Here is a 12,481-nt window from a genome sequence, read left to right as displayed (position 1 = left end):
ACTAAGGCCCCTATTTATCAAGCCGTCAACCGTAAATACGCTGCAAATCCGCAGCGTAATTGTGGAGAGCCTGATTCCCCTTAGTTATCAAAGTCTACCGGCAAAAGCTGAAATCTGTGACGTAACATACTATCCGCCGGTCTCAGTCTGACACAGATCAATGCTTACGTCACTACAGATGTTTTGAATGCAAATTCAGCACTATCTGACTACTTTTGCTAGTTAACAAATATCTACCAGGTACGCTCGCTACTATTCCGGCCCAGCGTACCTGGTTTTCAATCCGCCACCCTGGAGGCGGTGGATGCCATAGGAATCAATGGGAGTCTGAAAGGAGCGAAAGCTCATGTTCGCTGCTGCCCGATATCCCATTGATTTCTATGGTAGAATAAAAGTTACGTTTACACCTAACACCCTAACATGTACCCCGAGTCTAAACACCCCTAATCTGCCGCCTCCTACACTGCCGCCACCTACATTATACTTATTAACCCCTAATCTGCCGCTCCCTACACCGCCGCCAACTACATTATACTTATTAACCCCTAATCTGCTGCCCTGACACCGCCACCACCTACATAATACTTATTACCCCTAATCTGCCGCTCCCGACACCGCCGCCACCTACATAAAGTTATTAACCCCTATCCCGCCACTCACAGACCCCGCCACCACCTACATAAAGTTATTAACCCCTATCCCCCTGCTCCCGGAGCCCACCGCAACTAAATAAATGTATTAACCCCTAAATCCCTGGCCTCCCACATCACTACCACTAACTTAACCTATTTACCCCTAAACCGCCAGCCCCCCACATCGCCATAAACTAAATTAAACTATTAACCCCTAAACCTAACAGCCCCTTAACTTTACATTAAATATTAACGCATCCCTATCTTATAATAAATTTAAACTTACCTTTTGATTTAAATTAAACTATATTAAACTAATAATTAACCTACCCTAACTATTATACTAAAATTACATTAAACTATATTAAACTAATAATTCATCTACCCTAACTATTATACTAAAATTACATTAAACTACAAATTAAATTAACTATATTATATATTTAAACACCTAACCCTACTCAAATAATTTAAATCTACACTAAAAAATTACAAATTTACAAAAAACTAACAACTAAGTTACAAAAAATTACAAACACTAAGTTACACAAAATAAAAAAGAAATTATCAAAGATTTAAACTAATTACACCTAATCTAAGAGCCCTATGAAAATAAAAACACCCCCCCCCAAATAAAAAAAACCCTAGCCTACAATAAACTATAAATAGCCCTTAAAATGGCCTTTTGGGGGCATTGCCCCAAAGAAATCAGCTCTTTTACCTGTAAATAAAAAATACAAACAACCCCCCAAAAGTAAAACCCACCACCCACACAACCAACCCCCCCAAATAAAACCCTAACTAAAAAAAACTAAGCTCCCCATTGCCCTGAAAAGGGCATTTGGATGGCCATTGCCCTTTAAAGGGCATTTAGCTCTATTGCAGCCCAAACCCCTAATCTAAATATAAAACCCACCCAATAAACCCTTAAAAAATCCTAACACTAACCCCTGAAAATCCACTTACAGTTTTGAAGATCCGATATCCATCCTCCAAGAAGCCAGCAGAAGTCTTCATCCAAGCGGCCAAAGTCTTCATCCAAACCTGCAGAAGTCTTCACCCTGACGGCATCTTCTATCTTCAGCCATCCGGCGCGGAGCGGCTCCATCTTCAAGACATCCGACTCGGAGCATCCTCTTCGTTCGACGTCTTCTTCCCGAATGAATGCTCCTTTAAATGACGTCATCCAAGATAGCGACCCTTAGATTCAGATTGGCTGATAGAATTCTATTAGCCAATCGGAATTAAGGTTGAAAAAATTCTATTGGCTGTTGCAATCAGCCAATAGGATTGAGCTTTTATCCTATTGGCTGATCCAATCAGTCAATAGGATTGAGCTTGCATTCTATTGGCTATTCCAATCAGCCAATAGAATGCGAGCTCAATCCTATTGGCTGATTGGATCAGCCAATAGGATTGAAGCTCAATCCTATTGGCTGATTGCAACAGCCAATAGGATTTTTTCAACCTTAATTCCGATTGGCTGATAGAATTCTATCAGCCAATCGGAATCTAAGGGACGCTATCTTGGATGATTTAATTTAAAGGAACATTCATTCAGGAAGAAGACGTCGAACAAAGAGGATGCTCCGCGTCGGATGTCTTGAAGATGGAGCCGCTCCGCGCCGGATGGATGAAGATAGAAAATGAAGTCTGAGTGAAGACTTCTGTGGGCTTGGATGAAGACTTCAGCCGGCTTCTTGGAGGATGGATGTCGGATCTTCAAAACTGTAAGTTGATCTTCAGGGGTTAGTGTTAGGATTTTTTAACGGTTTATTGGGTGAGTTTTATTTTTAGATTAGGGGTTTGGGCTGCAATAGAGCTAAAGGCCTTTTTAAGGGCATTGCCCATCCAAATGCAGCTTAGGTTTTTTTAGTTAGGGTTTTATTTGGGGGGTTGGTTGTGTGGGTGGTGGGTTTTACTGTTGGGGGAGGTATTTGTATTTTTTATTTACAGGTAAAAGAGACGATTTCTTTGGGGCAATGCCCAGCAAAAGGCCCTTTTAAGGGCTATTTGTAGTTTATTGTAGGCTGGGGGGGTTATTTTTTGGGGGGGGGGCTTTTTATTTTCATAGGGCTCTTAGATTAGGTGTAATTAGTTCAAATCTTTGATAATTTCTTTTTTTATTTTGTGTAACTTAGTGTTTATTTTTTTTTTATATCTTAGTGTTTGTTATTTTTTGTAACTTAGTTATTAGTTTTTTGTAACGTAGTAATTTTTTAGTGTAGATTTAAATTATTTGAGTAGGGTTAGGTGTTTAAATATATAATATAGTTTATTTAATTTGTAGTTTAATGTAATTTTAGTATAATAGTTAGGGTAGATTAATTAGTAGTTTAATATTGTTTAATGTAATTTTAGTATAATAGTTAGGGTAGATTAATTATTAGTTTAATATAGTTTAATTTAAATCTAAAGGTAAGTTTAAATTTATTATAAGATAGGGATGAGTTAATATTTAATATAAAGTTAGCGGGTTGTTAAGTTTAGGGGCTGGCGGTTTAGGGGTTAATAGGTTTAGTAAGTGGTAGTGATGTGGGAGGCCAGGGGTTTAGGGGTTAATACATTTATTTAGTTGCGGTGGGCTCCGGGAGAGGCGGGATAGGGGTTAATAACATAATGTAGGTGGCGGAGGTGTAGGGACCGGAAGATTAGGGGTTAAGAACATAATGTAGGTGGTGGTGGGGTCCGGGAGCGGCGGGATAGGGGTTAAACAATTTAGTATAATGGCGGTGTTTAGTGACAGTATACAAATAAAGCTGTGAAAAAGCTGAATAGCAGCGAGATCGATGACTGTTAGTTAACAGTACGCTGCTCATCGCCCCGTACTTGGTGCGCAGCTTTTTGACAGCTTTTTTGTTAAATATGGAGAGCGTATTCAGGTCCGTGGCAGCAATGTTAGGCGATGTCAGGCGAGCGTATTGGTGCCGTCAAATGCAGCACAGTTGACGGCTTGATAAGTAGGCCTTTAAAACTCCTGTCCTTTGTAACTCAGACAATCAGAATGTATGTGAAACAATTGTACTGTTTGTAAACAAAAAATAATTGTGTGTTTGCTTCTATTGTGATGTTATTAAATATACTGTTGTAGTGATGTTGTTAAAGGGATAGTATATTCAAAATTGAACTTTTATGATTCAAATAGGGCACGTAATTTTTAACAACTTTCCAATTTACTTTTATCATTAATAATATAATATAATAATATAATATAATTAATAATAATTAATCATTATTGCTTTGTTCTTTTGGTATTCTTTGTTGAAAGCTAAACCTAGGTAGACTCATAAACTAATTTCTAAGCCCTTGAAGGCCGCCTCTTATCTCAGTGCCTTTTGAAAGTTTTTCACAGTTATACAGCACTAGTTTATGTGTGCCATATATTTATCATTGTGCTCACTTCCATTGAGTTATTTATGAGTCAGCACTGCAAGACTGTCAAAAGAACTGAAATAAGGGGGCAGTCTGTAGAGGCTTAAATACAAGGTAATCACAAAGGTAAAAAAAAGATATATTAATATAACTGTTGGTTATGCAAAACTAGGGAATGGATAATAAAGGGATTATCTATATTTTTAAACAATAAAAATTCTGAGGTAGACTGTCCCTTTAATTATACTAAATATCTGAATACATGCATGCCATAGTAATGCATCTGTAAAATAGTCATACTAAAGTATATTTTAAAAGCATTTTATTGCTTAAAATCAATTATCATTGACACATGTGAGTTTAGATGTAGAGGTCAGATGAACAATAGTACAGAAACAGATTGCATAAATAAAACATATCACCTCTCTGAAGAGCTTGGATAGATTATTATTATTATTATTGTTCATTTATGAAGCGCCTGCATTTTCTGTCCATGGGTACAATTCATTTAAATAAAAAACAATGATATAAAACTTGTAAGAGACAATACAAAATTTGACAAACACATACAGGAGGAAATGAGGGCCCTATTTTCTTGGGAACTTACGAGCTAGAAGGGTAGGAGGGTGAGAAACATGAGGTGAGAACTGCAAGAGTGAGAATAATGTAAATACAGAGTTAGATGAGGGGAAATATTAGATAAGTTGAATTCATTTATTACTGAGTTGGGTGGTAGGCTTCTCTGAACAAAAATGTCTTCAGGGAGCATTTAAAAGAATAAAAATTAGGGGAAAGTCGGACAGCACTTTAGTCACCTCTTAAAGGGACATAATATAATACTCATATGCTAAATCCCTTGAAACTGATGCAGTATAACTGTAAAAAGCTGACTAGAAAATATCACCTGGGCATCTCTATGTAAAAAAGGAAGATATTTTACCTCACAATCTCCTCAGCTCAGCAGAGTAAGTTCTGTGTAAAAAGTTATACTTCAGCTGCTCCCAGCTGCAGGTAATGAACTCTTTTACTGTGATCTCATGAGATTTGACTTAACTCTCATGAGATTTCATTGTAAACTTCACTAAACTGAATAGGGAAATAACATGAGAGTGCACAAGGCTCATCCCTTCAGCTGTCCCGGGATAGACATACTAATATGCTGCTTAGAAATCCTTTACAATGGGATGTGGCTACTGAGGAACTTTTGAGGTAAAATATCTTTCTTTTTTACATAGAGATGTTCAGGTGATATTTTCTAGTCAGCTTTTTACAGCTATGCTGCATCATTTTCAAGTGTTTAAACATTTGGGTATTATGGCCCTTTAAGTAATTTATAGGTATTTTCAATGAGTACATTTTTGGTTTACTTACCAACATTCTAAATCCTGCACTTCATTACAAGTATATCTATCATATTTACATATTAATTATTACATATTAATTAATCAACACTGAACACAAAAAAAAATCCTTTTGCATTTATTACAGGATGTTATAGTTTTGTATTAAGCTCAGTTCATAATGTGTGCACAATTAAACATTTCCAAAGAACTCTATGTCAATATTAAAGCTTTGATTTAATATATAAGATAGACTGTACAATGATTAAATACTGAAACAATTTACTTCTATTATCAAATTTGCTTCATTCTCTTGGTATTCTTTGTTGAAAGAGCAGCAATGCACTACTGGGAGCTAGCTGAACACATCAGGAGAGTCAGTGACAAGAGCCATATATTACAGCAACCAATCAGCAGCTAGCATCCTGTAGTGCATTGTTGTTCCTGAGCCTACCTAGGTATGCTTTTCAACAAAGGAACAAAGCAAATTAGATATTAGAAGTAAATTGTAAAGTTATTTAAAATTGCATACAGTACTTTATCAGAATCATGAAAGTTAAATGTCATGTCTCTTTAAGGTATCTATTATAGCAAATGTCACAATTCATGGCCAATGTTTTTTTTCAAATCCGTTCATATAAATTAGAAAAAAGTACAAAATAAATAAAACTAAGGTTCCAGATTAACCAAGATGATTTGTTTTGTTTTTGTAACCTACAGCAAGATTTTCAGGAGAAATGGGACGAACTACAAAAAATATTAAGGAAAGAGGAACAGATTGTTAATGGTAACTATATATTTATCTGTTTGCTTTTTTAATAAAATATAAATGTCATGTAAATAAGACTGCTAAGTGTTCTAAGCAAGTTTTAAAGAGAGATTATTCACAATTTCTTCAATAAATGCATTTTTACTTATAATTTATTATTTGCAACAGCAATACTGCAACAGAGTACTTTAAAAAATAAAATGTTCAATCTGTAAATTCTTTTGATAAAAAAAAGATCCTAACTTCAGAGGAATAACCAGTCACCATAGTAGATTTGCATAATCATCAAATGCAAGATAACAAGACAATGCAATAGCACTTAGTCTGAACGTCAAATGATTAGTAGATTTTTTTTCTGACAATTTTAAGTTATGTCTATTTCCACTCCCCCTTTACCATGTGACAGCCATCAGCCAATCACAAATGCATACACATACCATGTGATAGCCATCAGCCAATCACAAATGCATATACACTGTGTGCAGAATTATTAGGCAAATGAGTATTTTGACCACATCATCCTCTTTATGCATGTTGTCTTACTCCAAGCTGTATAGGCTTGAAAGCCTACTACCAATTAAGCATATTAGGTGATGTGCATCTCTGTAATGAGAAGGGGTGTGGTCTAATGACATCAACACCCTATATCAGGTGTGCATAATTATTAGGCAACTTCCTTTCCTTTGGCAAAATGGGTCAAAAGAAGGACTTGACAGGCTCAGAAAAGTCAAAAATAGTGAGATATCTTGCAGAGGGATGCAGCACTCTTAAAATTGCAAAGCTTCTGAAACGTGATCATCGAACAATCAAGCGTTTCATTCAAAATAGTCAACAGGGTCTCAAGAAGCGTGTGGAAAAACCAAGGCGCAAAATAACTGCCCATGAACTGAGAAAAGTCAAGCGTGCAGCTGCCAAGATGCTACTTGCCACCAGTTTGGCCATATTTCAGAGCTGCAACATTACTGGAGTGCCCAAAAGCACAAGGTGTGCAATACTCAGAGACATGGCCAAGTTAAGAAAGGCTGAAAGACGACCACCACTGAACAAGACACACAAGCTGAAACGTCAAGACTGGGCCAAGAAATATCTCAAGACTGATTTTTCTAAGGTTTTATGGACTGATGAAATGAGTGTGAGTCTTGATGGGCCAGATGGATGGGCCCGTGGCTGGATTGCTAAAGGGCAGAGAGCTCCAGTCCGACTCAGACGCCAGCAAGGTGGAGGTGGAGTACTGGTTTGGGCTGGTATCATCAAAGATGAGCTTGTGGGGCCTTTTTGGGTTGAGGATGGAGTCAAGCTCAACTCCCAGTCCTACTGCCAGTTTCTGGAAGACACCTTCTTTAAGCAGTGGTACAGGAAGAAGTCTGCATCCTTCAAGAAAAACATGATTTTCATGCAGGACAATGCTCCATCACACGCGTCCAAGTACTCCACAGCGTGGCTGGCAAGAAAGGGTATAAAAGAAGAAAATCTAATGACATGGCCTCCTTGTTCACCTGATCTGAACCCCATTGAGAACCTGTGGTCCATCATCAAATGTGAGATTTACAAGGAGGGAAAACAGTACACCTCTCTGAACAGTGTCTGGGAGGCTGTGGTTGCTGCTGCACGCAATGTTGATGGTGAACAGATCAAAACACTGACAGAATCCATGGATGGCAGGCTTTTGAGTGTCCTTGCAAAGAAAGGTGGCTATATTGGTCACTGATTTGTTTTTGTTTTGTTTTTGAATGTCAGAAATGTATATTTGTGAATGTTGAGATGTTATATTGGTTTCACTGGTAAAAATAAATAATTGAAATGGGTATATATTTGTTTTTTGTTAAGTTGCCTAATAATTATGCACAGTAATAGTCACCTGCACACACAGATATCCCCCTAAAATAGCTATAACTAAAAACAAACTAAAAACTACTTCCAAAACTATTCAGCTTTGATATTAATTAGTTTTTTGGGTTCATTGAGAACATGGTTGTTGTTCAATAATAAAATGAATCCTCAAAAATACAACTTGCCTAATAATTCTGCACTCCCTGTACGCTTATTCTGTGAATTCTTGCATTGCTCAGTAGAAGCTGGCGACTCAAAAGTTTAAATATAAAAGACTGTGCACTTTTTTTTTTTAATGAAAGTAAAATGAAAGTTTAATTTTGACTTGAGTGTCCCTTTAAGATCCAGATCCAGGAACCGTAAACAATACTTATTGTTCCTAATAATGCACCAGTGTTTAAAATAAAGTTCCCAAAATGCTTGTTTTAATGCATTCTATTTGATTCAATACCACTTTAAAATACAATTAAATATTATTTTCAGGAGTGTTTCCATCTCCATTTGACATTCACAATGATCTCACCACTCATCCTGCAGTCACTAAATCAGCTATGTACAACCTTTTCTCATAAGAAGTCACATTTGACTTTTTTTAAAATCTCTTTAGGGATTAAAACATTTGTTTATTATCTAACAGGAAGCCCAAAATGTCAGCAACCAGGTGTCATTTTCATTTTTTTAAAATTATAGCCAAATTATTTATCATGTCCCTAATATAATTTCCTAATCTAAAAATATCAGTATTAAATGTGTACATTACAACTATCAAAAAATATAATATATCAATTGGCTTCTTTTTTTAATACCAACTATATCAGACCTCATTATGGCTGCTTCAGACCAACAGCATGCCTAGGCAACCCCTAAAATGACACCTATGCGTGAGCAGCATGCCTAGGCAACCCCTAAAATGACACCTATGCGTGAGCAGCATGCCTAGGCAACCCCTAAAATGACACCTATGCGTGAGCAGCATGCCTAGGCAACCCCTAAAATGACACCTATGCGTGAGCAGCATGCCTAGGCAACCCCTAAAATGACACCTATGCGTGAGCAGCATGCCTAGGCAACCCCTAAAATGACACCTATGCGTGAGCAGCATGCCTAGGCAACCCCTAAAATGACACCTATGCGTGAGCAGCATGCCTAGGCAACCCCTAAAATGACACCTATGCGTGAGCAGCATGCCTAGGCAACGCCTAAAATGACACCTATGCGTGAGCAGCATGCCTAGGCAACCCCTTTAATGGCACCTACATGTTTTAGACCTTGTTTTTTTATTCATTTCTACATTTCCCCTGTATAATAATGTCAATGTATGTCAAATTCTGCATTTAATTGGTAGCGTAGCATGTTTTATAAAATTATTGTATTATATTTATATATTAGAAATTATTAGGTGCGTGACAAAATTGTCATTTTAGCACCTATATGACCACATCATACGCTAGACCAGTTGGATACAACATTTAATGCCAGCTACTTGTCCAGATAAGATCTATGACCAGATGTATGATCCTCTACTGTAGCTCCTTTTATCCCAAAGCTGTGTTGCCTCTGTATGTGCTCAAAGCACTTCACCCACTTAACAAGGGAAAAGGATTAGGGAGAAGAGAGTGCTAGACTAGACACAACAGCTAGACAACAATGATATGTATTGCCATTTGCCACAAAGTGCAAACAGTGTAATAAAGGTTGGCTCCAAGGGCATGGCTAAATTGATCAGACTTATCAATCCATTTTTAAATTCTTAAAGGGACAGTATAATATAATATAATAGACACTACTATAAAGTAAAATATGCACAGATACTGAACTAAAAATTCTGTATAAAACCTTACTTAAAATCTGCCAGTTTAGCAGTGTTGACGAGGATAGGCTGGGACACCCACTAAAAGGGGCTGAGAAAGGATGAGTAGACCCTCCCTTCCACCATCCCTGCATATGAAAAGACCCATTACACAAACAGGAGCAAGCAGGATTCTGTAGACTTTGGTCTACATCTGATACTTTGGGGCTGTTTTGTTATTTAAAAATAAGCAAATCTATACATTGTTACAAAAACTCAGGTGGGCTATATAAATGGATCATCTACAAAACATTTATGCAAAGAAAATCTAGTGTACAGTGTCCCTTTAATGGCAAATTCAAGATTATGACCTTATCTTTGTAATTGAAGAGGTAAACAAAAACTAGATGGTACTAAGACAACCTATGTTGGTACTCTTTCCTCCTCATCCTCGTTCCCGGTCAGTGTTGCAAGCACAAGCAGAGACGAGAGAGAAGAAGTATATGAAAGAGGTTACAGGGCCATGGAAAATGCATCTGGTCAATTGAGAAACACACTCAAAATAATGGGGAAAAAAAGTTGGAAATAAAAAATTAAAACATTATAAAAAAGAAATTACGAAAAGATCACAAAGAGAAGCCAAGGTATAATCCCAACTAAAACTTTTGGAATATAAAGTTAATCATTCATGTATCCACATAGCTTCTTTTCTTAACAAACCTATATTTCTATAACCATTCTTACAATTATAAGCCACAATATCCAATAACATAAATCTTAACTAATTAAGTTGATGACTTTCACATGAAAATGTGCTGGTACTGGAAAATGGCTTAAAGGGACATGACACCCACATTTTTTCTTTCATGATTTAGAAAGAGAATGCAATTTTAAACATCTTTCTAATTTACTTATATTATCTAATTTGTTTTATTCTCTTGATATTCTTTGCTGAAAAGCATATCTAGATATGCTCAGCAGCTGCTGATTGGTTGCTGCACATAGAAGCCTTGTGTGATTGGCTCACCATGTGCATTGCTTTTTCTTCAAATAAGGATATCTAAAAAATGAAGCAAAATAAATAACAGAAGTAAATTGTAATGTTGTTTACATTTCTATTCTCTATCTGAATCATGAAAGAAAGATTTTGGGTTTAGTGGCCCTTTAATTTAAAGTTACGTATAGTCGACTAGTGTACATGTTTCTTAAGCACTATATGCATAACATTGCTACAGTTTTACAAACACTGCTGCCATATAGTGCTCAAAACATGTTCCTTACCCCACCTCAAAGGACAATAATTAAAGTAAATTTAATAATAGAAGCAAACTGAAAATAAAATAAATTCAATAAAAATTAAAACTTACGGAAAGTAGATATTATCTAACTTATCACTAGATGGTTGAAAATTGCAGTATATTTACTTTTTAACATACTTTTTATTTTATTTATTTTACAGGAACTATAAATGAACACAAAATTCAGGAATACCTTGACGTACTTCAATCTAAACTGTTTGAGGGTCCAGCAGTGTCGTCTTCCTTCTTGAATAAGCACCGATTCTCAAGTGGAAGTAGTTGCAAAAGTAGATTTAGTTCAGTGACTGACAGTGAAGATGGTTTCTGCCATATGTCTGTGTTTGATGAAGACTCGGGCAGTGAGGCATTTAGTCGCCAATCCAGTATGGAGGATGACTGTTTTCTTATCAAAACCAATGAATTTTCCTCAAAAAAATCTTCACAAGCTAGATCCAGAAGAATAAGTGTAACTAGTAATGGAAGCGATCAAATGTCACCCAGCTGGGACACATTAAGCCTTACAAATATTTTTGGGACATTACCAAGGAAAAGTAGAAGAGGAAGTATTAGAAAAAATTTCTTGAAATTTATCCCTGGTTTGCACAGATCAGTTGAAGAAGAGGAAAGCCCAGTCTGACATAGACTGCCATAGACTCCTTCATTGTCACATTCTATAATGTAAGATGTAAATAAAAATGGCTGTCAATATGGAAGCCTCAGAATGCAAACACAGAGAAAAAGACTAAAAGAAACAATCAGTACTTAATTTGCTTATATTAAATGTTGTGTAAAATGCCATATGTAGACAGTTACTGAAAACTATATACAGGGAGTGCAGAATTATTAGGCAAGTTGTATTTTTGAGGATTAATTTTATTATTGAACAACAACCATGTTCTCAATGAACCCAAAAAACTCAATAATATCAAAGCTGAATAGTTTTGGAAGTAGTTTTTAGTTTGTTTTTAGTTATAGCTATTTTAGGGGGATATCTGTGTGTGCTGGTGACTATTACTGTGCATAATTATTAGGCAACTTAACAAAAAACAAATATATACCCATTTCAATTATTTATTTTTACCAGTGAAACCAATATAACATCTCAACATTCACAAATATACATTTCTGACATTCAAAAACAAAACAAAAACAAATCAATGACCAATATAGCCACCTTTCTTTGCAAGGACACTCAAAAGCCTGCCATCCATGGATTCTGTCAGTGTTTTGATCTGTTCACCATCAACATTGCGTGCAGCAGCAACCACAGCCTCCCAGACACTGTTCAGAGAGGTGTACTGTTTTCCCTCCTTGTAAATCTCACATTTGATGATGGACCACAGGTTCTCAATGGGGTTCAGATCAGGTGAACAAGGAGGCCATGTCATTAGATTTTCTTCTTTTATACCCTTTCTTGCCAGCCACGCTGTGGAGTACTTGGACGCGTGTGA

General features: G+C 36.4%; 1 protein-coding gene across 1 annotated transcript in view; it reads left to right on the top strand.

Annotated features, from left to right (window-relative positions):
- Window positions 1-12,076, top strand: part of CYTIP (cytohesin 1 interacting protein) — an 84,950-nt gene extending 72,874 nt beyond the window's left edge. The window contains exons 7-8 of the mRNA XM_053689957.1: window positions 6,065-6,131; window positions 11,192-12,076. Coding sequence (XP_053545932.1) covers window positions 6,065-6,131; window positions 11,192-11,667 — 543 coding nt within the window. The 3' untranslated portion in view covers window positions 11,668-12,076. The remainder of the gene's footprint in view (window positions 1-6,064; window positions 6,132-11,191) is intronic.
- The last annotated feature ends 405 nt before the right edge of the window (window positions 12,077-12,481 follow it).

Source organism: Bombina bombina, chromosome 1 (assembly GCF_027579735.1).
Source record: "Bombina bombina isolate aBomBom1 chromosome 1, aBomBom1.pri, whole genome shotgun sequence".
Classification (NCBI taxonomy): Eukaryota; Metazoa; Chordata; class Amphibia; order Anura; family Bombinatoridae; genus Bombina; species Bombina bombina.
Note: the sequence above shows the minus strand (reverse complement) of the source record. Positions and strands in the feature narration are given on the sequence as shown.